The sequence below is a fragment of the Squalius cephalus genome (assembly GCF_949319135.1).
Source record: "Squalius cephalus genome assembly, chromosome: 20".
NCBI lineage: Eukaryota > Metazoa > Chordata > Actinopteri > Cypriniformes > Leuciscidae > Squalius > Squalius cephalus.
In genome coordinates, this window is record NC_137141.1 from 12,234,760 (window position 1) to 12,256,615 (window position 21,856).

A 21,856-nucleotide genomic window follows, 5' to 3' on the forward strand; every position below is an offset into this window, starting at 1 on the left:
ATTATCAGCATGCAAAGGGACTCACAGCGAAGAATTCAAAGAATCATCATGGTTTAAAAAAAAAAAAAAAAAGTATTTTATATAGGTATTTTAGTAAATATTTTTTAAATATACATAGACTGTCATTCCCATTTTTATACTAAATATTCAAGATATGAATTTAAATGGTTTTAACAATAAACAACAAACATTTAAGAACATATTAAAAAGTATTAGAATGAAAGAATAATTATAATATTCAACTTGAATTAAAAAGCATTATTTACAGGTTTGATTAAATAGTTATGTTTAGACACGTTTTTGTTGTTTTGAAATCATTTTAATAAGAAAAGAAAAAAACAAATATATATTTGTCCTCAAAAAGACTCGTTTCAAATGAATTAAATTAAAGAATAAAAAAAAAAATCTAATAAATAAGGGTGTTTTGGGGTCATGTAAACCGATTAAACAAATAAACAATACTCTCTATAAGTGGACTGCACAGTTCGATTTGATTATTTTTAATACATTTGATGGATTTATTTGATACTTTCTATTTTCAATATCTAATTGATAAGCACAAAATAAATGTATCATCAAATAACACTCAACAAGCTTTTCATGTTCATAAATACTGATTGTGTTACACTGTATACTGTTGTTTTAACTCCCTTTATTAATTTGGGAAAATTTTTAAATATCTATAGTCGGTAAACAAATTCAATAACATGAAATAAAAAATCCCAGCTTGGTCCAAAAATAGCTGGCTTTATATGGAGGAAAAAAAAAAGTCTCAGTACCTCACAAAAGTAATTGTCCAATCACATTTCTCTCGTTTAACCAGACTTAACATCACACTGTAAGTAAAAATCGACCGAGAGGAGAAGAAAGAAAACCTTTGGATTAGTAGGAAAAACTACTGGCAGCAGTAGTTTCATTGGTGACTGCGGAGAGAATGTGGTTAAACATTTACGATGGCGTTTCTGAGCATGGGCTGGAATGAGAACAGGGCTGAGAGAAAGAACGCCACTTCCAGCCTGTGTTTGCCCAGGCCAGGCTTCGGCTGTTTGCTCAGAGTTAAACGCTTCAGCCTGGTCACCAGATGTGGCCGTCTGCTCGGGTCGCCCGACGGCCAGTCAGTCAGATGACTTTTCGGACGCTGCCAGTGCCCACTTTCTTCCGTAGCACCTCCACCAACCGCTCCAACCTGAGAAAGGAAAAACAGAGAGAGGGAAAGCAGAAATAAGTGAGTAAGTGTGTAAATGAAAGAAGAGCAAGACAAATGCAGGCCAGCTCTTGGCTGTTTTCTCCTCACACAAGGGCGCTCTTTGAGGAACGGAAAGATACGGAGAATGGATGTAGACACTTCTTAAAGTGGGTGAGACATCCATGCTGGTGTCAATGCCCAAATCCTCCAAATATCCGCCTGCCTTTACTCTGGCAAACAGAAGCCCATGTGTGGTGTCATGTGATTGGTCGGGGTGAGTAAACCTGTGCTTATGAGGGTGATGATCCCAGAGACTCTGTGGAAATGGAGGGAGATCTAGATGGGTGAAGGGATTCTTTGGGAGCAGATGAATAATGGGGAATGAGAGCAGTCCTGCTTCTCTCCATCCAAACAAATGCTGGTTCTGCTTCAAAAAAACACTCTTCTGAATCTCTGACATTACTTAAAATGATGTGATAAGATGGAAAATTATGTGATGATAAAAAAATAATAATAATGAAAATCAGACCTTTTAATATATATAGCAAAATAAATTGAAACTCAGTTACAAATACTAAAATGATATGAATTAGCTCAACGTTTAATTTATTATAAATTATTAGCTTGAATATTATGAAAATCACATATATATAAATATGTGTGTGTGTGATTAAAATGCATTAAATATAAATTAAATGTAAACAAATCTCAAATTAAAGGTGACAGACAAAATGAAAACTATGCATAATTTTCAGTTTCTATTAATATAAATGATATAAATAAAAGTAGATTACAATTTTATTATTAGTTTGAATATTATAAAAAATAATATATAAATATATATATATATAGATAGATATATATGATTAAAATGCATTAAATATAAATTGAATGTAAGCAAATGTAAGCAAATCTCGAACTAAAAGGTGAAAGAATTGTATGCAATTTTCAATGTGACTGATTTATTTTATACAAAGCATAAATTAACTAACTAGAGTTCAAATTCTCTTTTTTTCCTATTCTCAATAATATTCAGAGCCATTTTTTCAGTACTTAATCAGTGATCTAAAAACCAGACTTGGAAGTTAAAAAAAAGAAATTAATTAATAAACATCATGCACAAAAATAGCAGTAGGTTGTAGAGAGCTCAGGATTGTTAAAAAAATTAAATAAAGAGCTAGGTATTCACAATAAAACTGAGTTCAAGCAGTCTTACAACAACAAAGCGAGCACTAAAAACAGCCCAGCTCTATCAGAGCTGATAAGATGTGCTCAGCATACCCAGTGCTAGTATTGTCTACTGAGGTTTCTCAATCTTATCAAGTGAGCATATGGGAGCGGTCTGACCCAAGCCTTACTCCTGCCGAAGTCTCCACCTGTTTTCCCGTACAGAGAGATCGAAGAGCAGCCGCAGGACCATATGTATTTCTCAGAGAGGCTCTGTGGCCGAGAGAAACGGAGGAAAGATGAGGGGGAGGGGATGGTTCAAAACCACAGACTAATATTTATAAAAGGTCATTGTTGCTAAATGAACAGGCCAGGCACACAAGCATATATACATACACAAGCAAACAGCCTTCACATCACACACACACAAACATGCAGACAGACACCACAAAACTGTCTCTCTCTCGCCTCCATAAACATGCACGGAAACACCTTTTCCCCTTGTGTGCAAATTTTTAGCGTTTTAAATATATTCATTAGCCTCCCTGTCATGTTTGCACAATTAACAGGTCTGCCTTTTTCCGTGGCAGGATCTCCAAGGTGTGCCTGCGGGCTGGGGAGGATTTGGTGAACACTGTTTGCAGAGAGTGGCCGTAAACCCAAACATACACGCGAGGGAAGAGCCGGCAAAAGCGCAAATCCCGATTAAGAATTCACAGAGTCGCAAAACCAACAATTCCAGCTCAAATAACACAGAGTAAACAGCAGCCGTGCATAAATTCTAAACAACAGCACGTTTTATGTATGGCACGACAACATATCCGTGTTTCAATGCAAAAAAAGATCCTGTTTGTAATCTATAATTATCCCACGACAATGCCTGACAAAAACCCTAACATGAAAGATCTCGCTTATAACTCCAGCAAACTATAGATGGATTTTTAGCATTGCACAGGAAGCAAAACGGCAAAAAAAAAAAAAAAAGGCCGCTGAGGAGGGTCGGCCCTCGCTGTGCCAGACAGAAGAGCCTGCGAGACTGCAGCGTGATGGGACACACAAGCCGCAGCCCATTTGTGGGCCGTCGGGCCAATGAAAAGGTCCTTTGTGTGCTTCTCATGGCCAAATTTGATTCAGCAGGTCATTAGACATTCAGCTCAGCTCCTCCGTCAATGGGCCTGCAGGAACGGCACTCAGGTGCCACATTCTGGCCCGGCGCTGGGCTTCCTCCTCCCCTGGAGGCCGATCGCATCACCCCTGCATTCTTCTCACAGCCGTGCGACGAGGCCCACGTCAGAGCGGCTTCCCACAGGCCGCCCGGAGCCCGGTGAGTGCAGGGCATCCATCTGAATGTCAGCTAGCGGTCAGGTGTGACCGGTGCTGTTCCCTTCGCCTACTGCGGACAATCCCAGTTATGTATGCACGTAGATGCTCACACTCATGTTATCCTTTGCTCTAGAAGAAAGCATTGCAGTCACCTCAACCCTAACCATCATTATTGCGAGGACTCGGAGTAAAAGTTGTTCCGAATTCTGTCACATTTACTCATCACATTATTTATTGGGGGACTTTTGAATAATATTTTTTGAATAATCTTCACATACTTTTGCATACAACTAATATTGCATATTCAACTAAATATTGTACTTTTAGGGCTTGTCACTGGGACTACCCTCAAAGGGACAACTTTGTACCTTATTTACCCCTAAATGGTTCAGTAGTACCGTAAGGTACACTATATTGGCAAAAGTATTGGGACACTCCTCCAAATCATTGAATTCAGGTGTTCCAATCACTTCCATGGCCTCAGTTGTATAAAATCAAGCACATTTGTGAAATAATGGGTCACTCTCAGGAGCTCAGTGAATTCAAGCGTGGTACCGTGATAGGTTGCCATCTGTGCAATAAGTCCATTCATGAAATTTCCTCACTACAAAATATTCCACGGTCAATTGTTAGTGGTATTATAACAAAGTGGAAGCAATTGGGAACAACAACAACAACTCAGCCACGAAGAGATAGGCCACGTAAAATCACAGAGTGGAGTCAGTGCAAGTCACTAGTGGAGTCAATAGCTACAGACCTCCAAACTTTGTGTGGCCTTCAGATTAGCTCAAGAAATGCGTAGAGAGCTTCATGGAATGGGTTTCTATGGCCGAGCAGCTGCATCCAAGCCTTACATCGACAAGTGCAATGCAAAGCGTTGGATGCAGTTGTGTGAAGAAGACGTGTTCTCTGGAGTTACGAATCACGCTTCTCTGACTGGCAATCCGATGGACGAGTCTGGGTTTGGCGGTTGCCAGGAGAACGGTACTTGCCTGACTGCATTGTGGCAAGTGTAAAGTGTGGTGGAGGGGGGATTATGGTGTGGGGTTGTTTTTCAGGGGTTGGGCTTGGCCCCTTAGTTCAAGTAAAAGGAACTCTTAATGCTTCAGCATACCAAGACATTTTGGACAATTTTATGCTCCCAACTTTGTGGGAACAGTTTGGGGATGGCCCGATTCCTGTTCCAACATGACTGCACACCAGTGCACAAAGCAAAGTCCATAAAGACATGGATGAGAAAGTTTGGTGTGGAGGAACTTGACTGGCCTGCACAAAGTCCTGACCTCAAGCTGATAGAACACCTTTGGGATGAATAAGAGCGGAGACTGCGAGCCAGGCCTTCTCATCCAACATCAGTGCCTGATTTCACAAATGCGCTTCTAGAAGAATGATCAAAAATTCCCATTAACACACTCCTAAACCTTGTGGAAAGCCTTCCCAGAAGAGTTGAAGCTGTTATAGCTGCAAAGGGGTGGCCAACTCCATATTAAACCCTATGGATCAGGAATGGGATGTCATTAAAGTTCATGTGCATGTAAAGGCAGGCGTACCAAAACTTTTGGCAATATAGTGTATATATTACTACTCTAAAGTACTAATATGCACCTTTTAGGGGTAGATCATGTACAAAGTTGTCCTTTTAAAGATTCTGCCCCAGTGGCAAGCTGTTCTATAGCTAGAGACATAATTTTTGCAAAAAAAGAAATCTGACAATGTACACAGATATCAAGCTCTTAGATAGACAAAAAAATATATCATTGCATAGCTTCAGAAGTCTTGGAATATGGCGCACAAGTCATACGGACTACTTTAATAATGCTGTTTTTGGAGCTTTACAGTGATGGTCATTATAAACTGCCCTTGTACAAAAACAGAGCTCTTCATAATTTCCTATATACTATATCCTATACAACAACAACAACAACATATAGGCTTAAAACGATGTGAGGTGGAGTAAATAATGACTGAATTTTGTCTTTGGGCGAAGTTTTATTTTAAATGGACAGTTCAACAAAAATTGTGGTCATTTATTCACTCTCATGTAGTTCAAAAAGCTGTTTGACTTCTGAGAAGAAAAATGTCTCAATGTTTTTTTTGCCTGCGCAATTAAAGTCAGTTCAGTCACAAAATATCTTTTGTGTTCCACAGAAGAGAGTAAGTCATGAGGGTGAATAAATGATGAGAGAATGATCTTTTTTGGAATATTCCTTAAAAAAAATATTTGGCACTCAGAGCCTCAAGCAATAGCATGCTGATTCTCAGAATACATAACTGGGAACTTGTTAACTTCCAGTAATACTACACAGAGTCTCTTCCAGTAGCCCTGCACAAGGGTGAAATGATCAGTTGGACTCAAATGCTGATTACAGTAGTGACTCACACAGCTGAAGCTTGCACTGTGGACGCCACCTGGTCAGTACACAAACAAGCTACTCTGACACACACTTGCTGTCTAGGTAAGGACGGTAGCACCGGTCAAAGGAAAGTGCATTGTGGGATTTAGAGTTTCATGTCATGCAGCAGAGGCTGTGTGATCTTTCCTCTGTAAATGGAAACCCTTTTAGAGAGGCATGTGTAAACAGTGCACTAAAGTTCTCTCATTGTGATGTGGTGGTGGGGGGTTCTCTCTGTGTTTTGAGCACCCCCTCAGCTCAGCATCTCCACCCCCTTTGGTTAATTCATCATGTAAATAGATCAGCAGGCCGGCCTGTGTTTGCTTTGCGTGAGGAGCCCCCCATGTGAGCGAGACAAGAGGGAGAGAGAGAATATCTACCAGACAACCAGTTTTTATAAATGTATATAACAGATCAGGAGACCAAGGTTTGGGAGACTGAGAGAACAGGCTTTAAGAACGTCCAGGTGCAGGAACATCTCCAAACAGGAAGAGCTCACCTAAAAATGATTGAATGCAAAATGGTAATTTTTGAAGAATGCTCATGCTCTTTTCGTTGGAATGAAAGTGAGTAGGGACAAACACTGTCAAGCTCCAAAAATGACCAAAACGCTCAATACAAGTACCATAAAACGAGTCCAAATGAGTCATGTGGACTACTTTTGTAATGCTTTTTTTGTCATTTGACAGCATCTATTCTGTACTCATTCACTGTCACTCTTTGGAAAAGAGCAGCATGAACATTCTCCATAAAATCTCTTTTTGTGTTTCACAGAAAAAAAGTCATACAACGTGGAACTAATGAAGGGTTGGTACAAAATGGTCAATGAGTGAACTAACTTTTCTAAGAACCCAAATCAAAATAAATGAATTAAAAGTCAGTCTTAACAGTCTTCAGTGTCACATGATCCCTTAGAAATCATGATTTGGTGCCTAAATTATTAATAATGGTCCTTACTATCAATGTTAAAAACAGTTTTTGCTGTCAAATATTTTTGTGGATTTTTTTTCAGGATTGTTTGACGAATAGAAAGAACAGTCTTTAAATGTCTTTACTTTCACTTTAGATCTATTTAATATATATAGTGGGTAGTGTAATTTTACCAGCGTTGCCCAGCACGGCTATACCACGCCATGTCATTGCAAACCAAAACAAGTATACTACTACAGAAATGTCATGTTGGCGCGTTATTTAAGCGGACTTTGCTTCTCCGATGAGCATGAGCGGTACATGAGTGGAGCGTTCGCATGGGCCGTGAGCAACTGAGCTCCGCACATACATAGAGAGGAATATTGAGCAGAGTCACACCATGCAGTGATACTGGCTAGAGCGAGAGTAAAACCTGAGCGATGAACACTGAGGGGCGGGGCGAGGGGGCATATATTTTAGGCTCATATTTTCGGTGACCGAAATTTCAGTGCATCCCTAATATATATATATTGTGACCAGCAGTGCACATGTCTGTACCCACCTCTGAACTTTCTCATTGGCCTCCCTCTCTCTCTCCTGGGCCAGACACAGTTGGGTCTGAGCGCTCTGATGATCTGATGTCAGCTGCTGCAGACGGTACAGCAGGGGCTGGATCTGGCTCTGGCTCTGGCTTTGGTTTGAGGTGACCGGACTGTCCGGACTGGTCTCATCAGCCTGATGCTGCAGCACACTGAAAACACAAAAACAGTTTTGACAAGTGTAATTAGTGAAATAGTGAGTGATTAATTGGATGTGTCATCTTGGATGATTAAAAGAAGTGTACTTATGTCAGTATTGAAAAAAATCATCCCCAACCACTTGAATAATTGTTTTTTATTATCATAATTGCATTAAAAAAATGTGTTTCCTCATTACAATATAAAATGCATTATTTGCTTTAAACTATTAACACGAGTGTACCATATTTAAAGGGGGGGTTGATTATGATTTCACTTTTCTAACTGTAGTTAGTGTGTAATGTTGCTGTTTGAGGATAAACAACATCTGCAAAGTTACAACGCTCAAAGTTCAAAGCAAAGGGAGATATTTTATTTTACAGAAATTGCTTTTTAAGGACTACAACAAACGGCTGGTAGGGACTATACAAGCTCCCTCCCGGTTTAGTGACTACATGAACCCTAAAATTTACATAAACCCCGCCCCTGGGAACAGCAGTCCATGTTGAGAAGAGGAAGAGTTGTTGTAGTCGAGCACATTTGTGAGTCTGCTCAAGCTGTCACATTCGTCTTTTCACATTTATTGCAAAACAGTACGAAACACAAATGCAATAGCATGTCACTCTGTAGGCATATTACAACAGTTCCCACATTAGCGATTTATAGATTATCATGAAAGAATATGCTAATCAATGACTTGAAGATAGTTAACTCCACATCAGCTACATAAATTCATCAACTAACCATTCAGAAACGTCCTGTTGCATTCACTTCTTCTTGAGTCTCCATCATTGTCCGACTTTGGTTTGAACATAAAAGGCAGAAGCTTCTGACATTTTAGTGCATGTCTGAAAGAAAGCTCCACCCTCTGTTGAGCAGCAGCTCATTTGCATTTAAAGGGACACACACGAAACGACGCATTTTTACTGACCCTCAAAAAGGGACAACTTTAACATGCTGTAAAAAATTACAAGTGGGGTATTTTTAGCTAAAACTTCCCATACACACTCTGGGGACAACAGAGACTTATTTTACATTTTGTAAAAAGGGGCATTATACCACCCTTTTAAACATTAAAAGGGCTATATGTAAGACTATATGTAAATTTTGTTATTGAGAGGAAAGCACGCAGCACATCTAACCGTCGATATATATTATGCACATTTTCCTCTGCACTAAGTGGAAAAGAGTGGAACAAGTGCACATATCATGCATAGTCCAAGCCAAACAGCTAAACAAACTCTTAAATCCTTCATCTACATTTTATCAACAAAATAAACATTCTAACAAATGCAGGGCCAAAATAGTTTGATTGTTAAATAATATTAACTAATATTAACTGAATTTGTGACTGTTTACTTCCAGGTAATATCCATTTAAAAAAAAGAACAAACGACATATCTTTGTTGTCCATCACAAACTTCAATAGTTCTTCGGGAAAGACAATCATCAAAATTACAAGAACAAGCACAATATAACGGCTGAGTGACGGTGTAGCATCAGGATCATGTTTCATAAACCAGGAGGAGAAATGCCAAAGGTAAAATTTCTAACACAAATATGAAACTTGACCCAGACACAGAGAGAGCATGCTTGCAGTTTACCTGGAGGTGTGGAATCGTAACTCTATATCAATAGACACATCTAATATTCAAATGGAATGTCAGTACAAGAAACAATATCTGGGGCTAATAATTCCTCGGAATGTCAGCGGAATATATTAGCGCTCTCAAAGCGCATGCAACTGGAGGTGAAATTCAGACAGGTGTTTTTCAACGAGGCGTGAGATAACGAAGGTGAAAATAAAAACAGAGGGGAGAAGGCCAAGAATGAGAGATTCATATCAGTCTAACTAACGAGTGTAGATTGTGCCAAGGAAACCCTGAGCTCCCAAGAACCATTCAATATTGAAATGTCACTAATTGTCAAATTGAGCTAACATAAAAACAAATCAACTTCTTGAGAAAGGAGAAGTTTTGAGGAATAAATATTTTACATAACGGTGCTTGCATGTGCAAAACAATGCCACCACAAAGGTATTTTGTTGCCAGCAATATCTGCACATGGCATTTACGGTTCGAGTGATTGTGCTCAAAAGCAAAACAAAAAAGCCCAGCACTTTCATGCCAATGTGCAAAGATGGCAGCTAGCGTGTTGTTTGCTTTCAGAGCTGCATGCGCCAGTCAAACAATTTTCATTGTGATGAACAGAAATGCTACCAGACAACTTTCTCCAGGTATTATAAACTTCCTCGGTTGCTATGTGCTTACTTACTGCACATCTAAGAGATTCGATTGTCCGTCAAACGAAAAGTAATTTCGCCTCTCCTCAACAAGCCGCAAGACAGATATAATTTTCTGTGCTTAAAAACAGCTGTCAACAAACTGCAGAGGAATAATATGCTTTAATACGGCACAGAGAGCACGGGGATATCAATATCAGCTCTAAATAATGATGACACCTGCTCCTCTTTTCATTCAAGCAGAAACAAGATGAACGGCAGTTATAATGCAGATAGGTACACAGCGCTCACCTGCGACCACAGACATAAAGAAAACAACAGCGATATTAAGTGGGCATTCATTTTAGCTAGGGAAACAATGCATCTGGTACAATGCCCCGATTAGCCAACAATACAAAACGTCTGTCTGGCTCACATGCTTCCATGTGTCTAGTGACAGAGACATCATGATTGATTGCCAGTACCTTTTTTCTTTTAGCTTAGCCAATGTGTGTGTGTGTGTGCTGTTGCCCTACAGTCATATTACTCATTCAGTCTTGCTAATTAGTTCTTCCATGTCAGGTTCTTCCTTCCTTCCTTTATTTTTTTTTTTTTTTTTTGAGGTAATCAATTCTGATGTGATATTGATGGTCGAGAAAGTGATGTAAAGTTGTGTGCTTTGTTTAATTAAATGCAAACATATTGGGTACAAAGGTCCAATGACAGTGACAAACAAGGGCAGAGAAGCATTGCCACACTATGGATTATCTTATCTAAGCCCGCCTACCACTTCAGACACACAGCCGCTTCGCCGCTACACGGCTTTCCATCCTGGCCCCCACTTTATGAGAATCATTATAGTTGGATATATGACGTTCATGTCCTGCTCGGAGGAACTGAGATGCCAGTGTGATAGAGTTCCATAAATAGCCACACTGTAAAAAATTATATGATCAATAAGTTATGACAACATGTGTTTTTACATTGGTGTAACTCATCAAAATAAGTTACGCAATGTTATACAAGATTCAACTCATTTTAAGTCTGTTTAATGTAATTTAAGTTGAAAGGTGCAGTATGTGAGATTGACAGCTAGTGGTTGAAATGGGTACTGCAGTCCAAATTCAAAATATTGAAAAGTGTTGTTTCCCCCGCCCCCTCCTGCTCAGACTTGAAGAGGAACAGGAAGGAGCGCAATTGACAATGGAATGTGAGGAGATTTACGTAGATGAGTAGAGTTATTGATTTGTGATGAGTTGATATCGCGTTTTAATATGCTTCTGTTCAAAGAGATTTTTAGATGGGTGCGGAGGTCGGGTAGAATCTGCGATCTCTGACCCAGTTTGTCCGCTGGCTTCCATGGCTGCAATATGCTGTGTTTTCCGCCAACTGGCAACTTGTGGTGAAATACTAATGGGTAAATTGCCAACATGCGGTATCGCACAGATTAAAACAAAAACAGACATTCCGGCACGGAACGCACATTTCAAAGTAAAATAACTGGCTGTAGCATCGTTTTTCAGAGAAACGAGTATGTGAACATACACCAGCATGTTTCCTAAATATCTGCAAACATATTACGGTATTTTTATGCTTTAGTACAGTCGAAAACGTACATATAACCCCTTACCTACATCCAAGCTGATTGTACTTCAAAATAAAAAAATAAAAATGTTTTACTGTGCACATAAACTCAACCTGTCTAGAACACAGTTATCTAAATAGAAGCTGTGATGGATGTGCAAAATCATGTTTGACGATACTACAAGCATTTTACTGTTATATTCAGTGTTGGGAAAAGTTACTTTTAAAAGTAATGCATTACAATATCGAGTTACTCCCTAAAAAAGTAACTAAGTAACAAGTTACTTTTTATGGAAAGTAATGCGCTACGTTTCTTTTGCGTTACTTTTTCTCACCTGGGCTGGGCTTGCTTGTTTGTAAGCTAATGAAAAAAAAAAGTTGTAAATGCAAATGTTAAGGCCCTTTTACACTAAAAGTAAAATGACACCGGAGAAGAAAGTTCAACACTCTTACTTCAGCAAAATAAAAACAAAAAAATGAAACACAAATGGGATGTTTATCAAAAGTCATTTTTGCTTATTGTATATGGTTGAATGGAATCATCAAAGGTCAGCAGAAAAGACATTGGTTAATAAAGTGAGAGTAAATACATAAAGTATATTTGTGTTATTGAACAAATTTAATTATTGCATGTTTGCATAATATTCTGAGTTTGCATTTTACTGTTTTTATTCATTTTGAGGAAAACTGAATCTATTTTTGTGCAAGTGAGATGAGTAAATACATGCTCACATTTAGTCTAGAAATACAAAAATCATCATGTTCACACGGCACACAACGCCTCTGCACTCACTCTCGATTTCTCTCAACATGGGGACAGGAGAGGTGATCGTCAATGACTGAGAAAACAAAGTAACTCAGATATTTTGTTGTAAATTGAAAAGTAACACATTACTTTACTCGTTACTTGAAAAAAGTAATCGGATTGCGTAACTTACGTTACTTGTAATTGTTGCACCTTCAATTTAAGTCTATGTTTTTTTTTTCTTCAGTTGTTTTATTGTCCACCAGGCGAAAATCAGTTTGAATAAGTCTGAATAAATGACAATATTGAGGTTCCATTTACAAGATTAGGGGTTTGTTTAAATCACTAATCTTAAAGCTACACTGTGTGAATTTTTCCCCCATCTAGTGGTGAAATTGTATATGACTACCCAGTGAATATTAGTTTCTGTTCCTTTCAATTCCGAGGGCGTTTTAACTCCTACGGTGGCCGTATTATTCCAAGATTAACATGGCTTCCAGTTATCGACTTCGTCCATGACAATAATAAACAATAATACGTCTAAAATGAATAAAACTACAGGACAGATGTCAGGAGGTAAACGTCACCCTTGGAATCGGCTATCCCAGCATAATCAGATTAGGCTAACGTTACAATGTGTACAAAGTAAAAGCAATTAAAAATAACTAAAATTTGCAGTGTCCTTTTTTTATATAGCTTAAAAAATTGCGCCTTTAAAACTATTCATCACCTGTGATCCGTCACAGCACAGATTTATGTTACAAGGTAAACAATACTTTTTCACCATTGATGTGAGGATGAAGTTATACTAGAGGTCGTTCTGGCGTTATGCAGAACCATGCTATGGTTAGACAAGCAACTATAAAACTTCAAATTTACACAAATAGGCTGAATTACCTGTCGAGAAGAAAGCAGGCAACTTCGGCGTCCGTTTTAAAATCTTTGCTCCTCATGAGCTCTTTCCATCTGGGAAAAGTTACTCCAATATTGACTTTGGTCTTGCTGATTTGTCTGTCGCGTTGACGTTTTATTTCTCTCTTTTTTAAAATCAAATGTGAGTGAACACGCACACACATATCTTTAAAATCTGCCGGCAGTCGCGACTCGCGAGTAATCTCCCCCTCGCATTCGTCACGGTGTCACTGAGTGAAAAACGCAAAAGGCAAAGCTTGAATTTACAGGTATGTCCCTCTTTGGCTAATGTAGTTTCAACATGGCGACCGGCATTCGAACCCCTCACCCGTATGTACTTTCAATGGCAGATTATAAACTTACGAGAATACTTTATTACTTGAAAGAAGTAAATATACATTAATGAGCACATATATTTTTGAAAGAACTAAGTGTTTTTTGCTAAGAATCAACTAAAAAAATTACACAGTGTAGCTTTAAGTACACTAAAAATGGTGAGGAAAAAGTTTCATTTAGAAATTGCTAGTAAGTTTTTAAAATTTTAAATCACAATTAATTACAAAGAAATGACAAGTAACATTGAATTAAACATGAAGTAGAAGTAGAAAGACTGAAATCGTATTTTCTTGTAAAAAAAAACATACTTCAGTAATCTTTCAAACTTTAACAAAAAACATTTTTTTACAGTGTACTGTATGAGCAAAAGTAATAGTGACTCAGCAATAACCGCTAATAAAACAAATGCTTATAATTCAATGTATTCAAACAAACATACAGTATGCTACTCGTTTAACGTGGTGTGTGTTTCTCTAGTTATAAAGGCCGCCCGACAGGCAATCCGAGCAGTCTGTTAAACATTAACCAGAACCGTAAGATACCTGATCCCATGGGAGGGATCCCAACGAACCTGCCCTCTAACTCTACAGCCCAGTTAAACATTAACACTGCCACAAAATGCTATCAGATGGGAAATGTAAAATACCCTACTTAGAGTACTTATCTACAGGCAAAAAAAGTACATAGAGACCGCAGCTAAGACAGAGGCAGACGTCTATGGCAACCTGTGGTGGATATAAACTAACTAGCGTCCACATCCCACTTTCAACCATTCCTTACACCAATCACTCATGCTGACAGCTGCTGATAAAGCCATGGTAGTTTCTACACCTCTCGTTCCCTCAATAAAAAACAGAAATATGAGACCACACCCAATGGTGAACAACAACACCAAAGTTTTGATCACTCGCTAATGAATTTTTCGCTCTCTTTCATTTTTTCAATTTCTTGCGCTGAGCCTGGGCAGGAACGCTGCTGTGCGTTTGGATAAAGGAGCCACTGCTTGCCGGGAGGGGTTCCACGCAATCTACAAAATGTATTTTGCTGCACAGAACGGCAAAGACGGCTAATGCAGTGGACGCAGTTTGCTCTGTTTTGGGGATAAAGTCTGTTAATGCCACAGGCGTTATAAATATCACATAAATTCAAAGTTTCCATCTAGCTATGTGGCATAACTACTGGTGTTATCAACATCCAAGGATTTCTCAGAAATAAGTCATTTCAGCCCAATGGGCAGGGGTTTGAATGAAAAGGGGGAAAACATAAGAAGAATGGAAATAAACGCCACTGAAAAATAATCAGTTCGCTGAGAGATGAATGATTAGAAATCTCTGTAAAGATCAGACATTTTGCTGCTATGTTACCTCATAAATAAAGTTAATAATAAACATAAATATCAAATACCAAAATGAGAGAGAGACTCCGCAATAGACTGGCTCAAATCTGTTTATACATGTGTACTGTCCATACACAGTACAAAAGTTTATGGACAGTACGATTTTTTTGTTTTAAATAAATGAATACTTTCCTTCTGTAATGACACAGAATGAATTTTGTAATAAATATTTCAAATTTATAATGATAATCTAAACTATAAAAAATATATTATTATATATGACCATATAAAAGTATATAATGCAATACATATTAGCATTAACAATAGGAGGTAATGTTCATGTAATACGAATCCATAGTAAGATTTATTTATGGATTTCTTCTAACTTCATAAAATATAAAAATATGATATCATAATAAATGATCAAATGAAATGTGTTGATGTTTTGATGTACATATTAAAGTATGTTGTTTTATGCATGCAGGTCAGTTTAAGACAATCCATTTGCCTATTCACAAAACAAAAAAAATGAAATCGAGCTCTTTGGCTTGCAGTGTAGTGAAAGAGTATTGGAAAAAGAGAGCTCATGTATGTGTACGCTGTATCTGCTAATGACTATTGAGCTGTTGACAGGTTGATCTGTTAGCATGTGTGATAATGAGTGATCACTGGGGAGTTGGGTCGTATGGGGTGTTAATACATGTCTATCCAGCGCTGCCTCCTTCCTGGCTGACGCTCAAACAAAGCACCTTAAACTCACAGTCTAACCTCTCCTTCACCGGCCGGCCAATGATAACCTATTAAAACAACCCACCCCAAGTGAACAAAATTGTTTCTCTTCATCAGAGGGGAGCGTTGGACTATTCGGAGCAGGCTCTATCAGAGCCAGAGGTTCACACTGCAGACGTTTTTTTCTACCACCCCGATTCTCTCTCTCATCTGTTCACTGCCCTTTCATGTGACATAGACTGTCTGTTATCCTAAAAGACACAATGGAGGTGGTCGGGCAATCCTGAGAGCAAACACACGCAGTCATACTCTGGCCTTTGTTGGGCCTGGAGGATTCTCCTTTTAAAGGTTCAGCGCTGAAACCACATTGGCAGGGGCTGCGGACCAGCGCTGGACACCCTGACGCTCACACAATGCAGATTGTCTGGGGAAATACAATGTGTTCCTTCTCCTCCTCCTGCTGGGACAGACAAAAAGACTACAAGAGTGAGAACTCTTCTCAGATTAAGTGAGTTTGGGTGTGTAGTACCAAACTGAGTCAGCCGAGCACCATGTACACACATCAAAAGAGGTATATATGATTCTGCGGAGATTAAAAAGTTCCTCAGAACATTAACGATTATTCAGATAAGCAAGTTAGTTTCTGGATAATTTTTAAAGAACTAGAAAATAGTTAAAAGGGCCGTAAAACATTTGGTAACCCTTTATGGTTCAATTTGTTAATATTAGTTAATGCATTAGGTATCATGAATTAACAATGAACAATACTGTTACAGTTTTTATTGATTTTGTGTGATTTTTATAAAGAAATAAATTATTTTATTCAGAAAGGATACATTAAATGGATCAAAAGTGACAGTAAAGACATTTATAACATTACAAAGATTTCCATTAAGTTAATGCTTCTTTTGAACTTTCTATTCCTAAATGAATCCAGTTTCCACACAAATATTAAGTGGCACAACTGTTTTCAAAATTGATAATAATAAGAATGTTTTCTTGAAAATGTATTAAATGGTAAAAATGTTTTACAATATTACTTTTTCACTGTGTTTTTCATCAAATAAATGCACCTTTTGAACAGTATTCTACCATTGCTCACTGGTAATTTATGTTTGTAAAACTGTATTAGCATATGTAATAATTAACAATAATTGATAAACATGAGTCACTTCAGATTCTCACCAATTTTTAACTACAATTTTTGCCTCAATCTCCTATTTACTGCTTATTAATAGTTAGTAAGGTAGTTGTAAGTTTAGGTATTGGGTAGGATTAAGGCATGTAGAATATGGTCATGCAGAATAAGGCAATAATATGTGTTTTATGAGTACTAATAAACCGCCAGTATCCTAGTAAAAATGCATGCTAATAAGCAAACTAGTTAACAGTGAGAATTGGACCTAGACTACAGTGTTACCAAATGCTAAAAAATCTTATTTTAAATTGTTACCAAAAGTTCTCCTATGGCACGATCAGGTGGTAAAACCCTTTTGGAGTGAAACACAAACACGAAATCATGCACAATGAGATGCGGAGGGGATTAATAAGATGTGACGAATGCAAATGGAAAGTCCTTGATACACACGGATGTACGTCTCGGTGAAACCGGACGCAGCTCACTTAACCAGCACGACCAGTTTATGAGCCAAATGTATTTACTCCATATCATCTATCAAAGCCGTCCTCACTGACAGATAAACCCCAAGTAAAGCAAACAAGCCCTCTGGCAGGAAGACAAGAACCGCGGAGGGTGGGTCTGCGGTAGTCCATCACGACCACTGGGAACAGTTTGGTTTGGTTATTTAAGACCCCGACTATCATTTTGAATAAAACCTTAAATAAGCACAGAGTTCAACTCGCAGGCCAAAACAATCAGATGTTAGGTGATGCTGAAACGTTTGCGGTCGGTACCTCTGGAGGCTTTTGCGCTCTAGCAAAACAGCTATGAGGATCTAGATGTGGACAGACCTCTGACAGCGTCTGCAGGAGACGTGGCTCGAGATCATAAATTCACGAACGCTCCAATCCTTGAGAACATGAGTTTGCGGTAATCTAATGACTCACTGCACTCAACCCAAGCGATTTATTTTTCCCTGGACAAAGCAAACTAAACACATAAAAGCCAGTTTCAAATGTTCATAATCTGTTATAAAGCTGGACAGTGATCAGACTAAATGCATGAAGCATGCTTTCTGCTTGAATCAGAAGCAACAAGGATCTTTTTTGATTATGCAAGTTTTGAGAAACCACCTCATCGACATTCCAGCCATTCTACTGCTGGTTGTCAAATAAACGACCAAAAGAAGGAGTTCAACAGGAAAAAGGTTTAAAGGGGTCTTTGATTATGATTTAACTTTTTTAACTTTAGTTTGTGTGTAATGTTGCTGTTTGAGCATAAACAACATCTGCAATTGCGGCGCTCAAAGTTCAATGCAAAGGGAGATATTTTCTTTTACAGATATCGCTTTTTAAGGACTACAACAAATGGCTGGTAGGGACTACATCGAGCTTCTTCCTGGGTTGGTGACATCACAAACCCTAATATTTACATAAACCCCGCCCCCGGGAACACACGACAAAGAGGGTGAGGCAATGTTGGGCTGCTTTAGAGAAGAGGAAGTGTTGTTGTCGCTGTTTTTACACCCCGGAAAAAGGTTGTCCTAAGGCTGATGAACTTAGAAAGTTTAAAATTAATTTTTAACACTGTTCCTGAATATTTTAACCTCAATCTCACCTAGTTTGTCTGTGCGCTGCACATTTTATGGAGAATAGCTTCCAGAAGAGAGTACAATGCAGGCTATACGCACAAAAGTTTCTCCTGAAAGAGGTATCCATTCCCATTTTGCCGGGACAATCTCTTGTTTATGGATCACAACTTGTAAGTTTGTCTTATTTTTTTGTAGTTGTGTTTTCTATTAACAATTCCAATTATAAGCTTTATGTAGTTGCTATGATAGCTATGATGTAAACGCATGGCAAAGCTTTGCCTCCGCTAGCCTGCTAACTAACATTACAGTATTGATGTAGTGTTTACTTTAGCTTTTGTAAACTCTTGCTTTTGTAAGACTGTTCACCACCCCTTAAAGCTGCAGTCGGCAACCCTGGAAGATTGAGTGGACTTAGCCAAAATTTTGAATTTTTACAACTCTCATGCCCCTCCCCCACTATCAACTAATACCCTCCCATCAAGTTCGTGCTGGTCATTGCGTGTGCACCAGCTTTTCTGTGAACGCGCCCGTCTCATCAGCATCGATCAACACCATGGAGTACTCATAAAGTAAATGGTTGATAAAGCACAATTACCTGTCGAGAAGAAATGTTGTAAGCTCTGACCTCCAAGCTCTTGAGGTTAACCGAGGAATTGGAATCTTTTCCGCCATCACTCTTCGTTATTGTGCGAACTTCAGGAGTGTGCATGTGATTGTAACGTGCGCGAGGGGGGAGTGGGATCTGTGGCGTGTGCACGACCTGTGATTGACAGTCAGATCTCACACCCCCCTCGCGCTGATTGGACCCGATGATCCGGGAGCGGTGGATTTTTGCAAAACAAATAACACGCTCCAGGTGGAGTTAGAAGCTCGGGTTTTTTTCTAAAACCACCTTATTTATGTTGTTCTGTCGGATTATAGTGTCGATTTCACTGAATATGGTAAAAAAAAAATTGCCGACGGCAGCTTTAAGAAAATTATCCATGATTTTATGATCGATTACTGTTTGTTTTACCATAGTTTTCCAACAAATATGATTAAATGGTGGATAACATTGTATCTATAAGAAAATTACCATAAAAAAAACATACCACTCTGAAATGTCCTGTGAAATCCGTGCTTGCAAAGTTCGTGCTTAATTGGGGCTTAATTGGAGCTTAATTGAAAACGACGCGTTCAACCTGACTGGGGAGAGAGGTAAAATATTTGAAAAATAATGTGTTTTTTTGAACAATCAAGCATGAAAACATTTTCTAGTACTCCCAAAGAAAAAAAAACAAGACTTCGTAAAAGGGCATAATAGGACCCATTTAAGGCCCTGATATACATAAGCAAAATCAAAGAACACACAGGTATGACATCATTTTGAACAAAATCAGGCCAAAACGAAGTTCATTTGCTCCAGCTGGTGAACACCTTCATACTACCATACTACCTATGACTCGTGAATACGTGATGATGTAATAGGTGGATCTGGCTCTTAATGAAGTCATACATGAGTATAAACATGAACACATTGGAGAACTGCTTTATAATAGAAACTGAAGTTGTACTTCTAATTGAATGAGACACTGAAACTGTTTTTCATTTTAGTGTAAAACTGCTTGTTTTAAAGCAATCTAAAGTGCTATATAAATAAACGCAACATGACTGGAATGCTGAATTGCAGAGCTTGTGCAAACATATCCACATCGCTATGATCAGATGCTTTCTTAACTGCTGTTTTCTCAACACTGCCATTTTTTTTTTGCGTTTTTATTTTGCTATTGAGAGGAAAGCTAGCAGCTCATATTTACATATTCATCTAAACGCCGCTCTCAGCAGCGTAGGCGATATCAGGATGTTTTCTAACAGTATACTGCTGCTCAGGTATTTCAAACATCTTTTTACCCCTAGGCGAAGAAGGAAAAATAACTTGTCCGCGAGGATATCGGGGCCTTTTTACTGTTGACTAATGTGCTTAGGTGAACAATGGTACAAGTAGCCTCAAACTACCACTACTCACAGACCTTACATATTGCACACAAAAATAGAAAGTTCTCTTTAAAATGGAAAGCTTCAATCTGTCAATCTGACAAAATCTGCAAAACATTTACCAGGTCCCATGTTGCAACAACGTACACTGGCTATATGAAACTATGGTTTTGTGACATGCATTAACCTTCAGAATCAACTGTTGATGGACTGGACCACCTCTAAAACAAAGCCCACCTGGTTCCTCTACTCTGGAATGCCATGCAAAGGTTTTCCCCTAATTCCTGCACTGACCTCAACATATTATATCCATAACCTGAATTATTACAATCCTCTAGTCTAGATAAAACACCATGTCCTGCACCTCTATTTATTTGCAAATTCACTGAACACTTAAAGCAAGTCACAGCAGGTTCATGCTCCATTACAACTCAAACAAACTGTACAATGCATCAAATGAGTCATTTAAGGAGTTGTTACTGTGCAGTGTACGGTGAGGTGGTTCACCTGTGATACCTGTGTAGGGTTTGCAGCTCTTCTTCCAGTGTGCGGCTGAGCACCAGGGCTTTATCTCGTTCTCTCTGGGCTTCCTGAAGCTCCTCCTCAAGCTGTAGAGATTGAAGAAATGCATGTCAGATCATATAAAGCTCTCTTACAACACACTTCATGTATGGACAGCTCAAATGACAAAACTAAACCTTTAATAAACACAAAGAAATGGAGAAGTACTAGAGTATGGCTGATATAGTTTTTTACCATAAGTTTAAAATAAAAAATGAAAATAAATAATGAATAAATAAAAATGGTTTAAATTAATTCATACACAATATTTACTTGTTCTTTACTTTATTATCTACTAACTAAACCTCAAAGAAGCACAAAGAAAAAACCCCAGAAAAAAAATAATATATATATATATATTTTAAAATGTAAAAAATTTATTTAATACATAAAAAAAACTAGGAAACTAGTAAAATCAATTAGCCAAAACGGACATGATTTATAGCCAGTGCTGGGTCTAAAAACTTCTGAATATATACAAATACAAATACTAAAATGTTGTAACAGCAAGGAATCAAACCAGATAAACAGAAAATGTCACATGCCCTGTGCTTTCGTCAGTATGTGAGAGCAAAAGTAAGCTATGCAAGCTCAATTTCACACAAAATGTGTGTGAAATGCAATTCATAACAGCATTGCTGTGCGGGCGCTATGGTGAACATTAACGTAAACTGTCTTCTTCTACACAACAGAAAGGTTTCTCCTTCTATTGTTTCATAGAGTATACTCGTCTAAAGATTTCGTTAAATTTTGTTTATCGCCAATGTCAGACAGATATCCATCTGAACTCCAACTGAACTTCATTCATTCGTTCGTGCGCACACAAGGAGAAACTCACACTGAGGGGGATCCAATTGACTCTATTGTCTTCTAACTCAGCACCTACTCAGAAGCGGTGTGTCGTGAGACCGAGGGATCCCTGAGCCGGTGGGTGTGGGGAAGGCCGGGTAAACACTGTCCCCTACCTCTCAGTGCCTAAACCTGTGGCACAATAAAGCCCTTGCTAATGACCTGCCGTTGAAACAGATGTAT

At 38.4% G+C, this 21,856-nt stretch overlaps 1 protein-coding gene across 6 annotated transcripts in view; it reads right to left on the reverse strand.

The window, feature by feature from the left end:
* Window positions 1-807: 807 nt before the first annotated feature.
* mipol1 (mirror-image polydactyly 1) overlaps window positions 808-21,856 on the reverse strand; it is an 88,441-nt gene continuing 67,392 nt past the window's right edge. For 2 of the 6 annotated variants that reach the window (XM_079853985.1, XM_079853987.1), the window contains 3 exons: window positions 20,780-20,871; window positions 7,541-7,729; window positions 808-1,186 (listed from right to left, as the gene is read on the reverse strand). In XM_079853985.1, the coding sequence (XP_079710111.1) occupies window positions 1,120-1,186; window positions 7,541-7,729; window positions 20,780-20,871 (348 nt within the window). In that variant the 3' untranslated portion in view covers window positions 808-1,119. The other 4 variants (XM_079853984.1, XM_079853982.1, XM_079853983.1 and 1 more) reach the window with 4 other exon arrangements.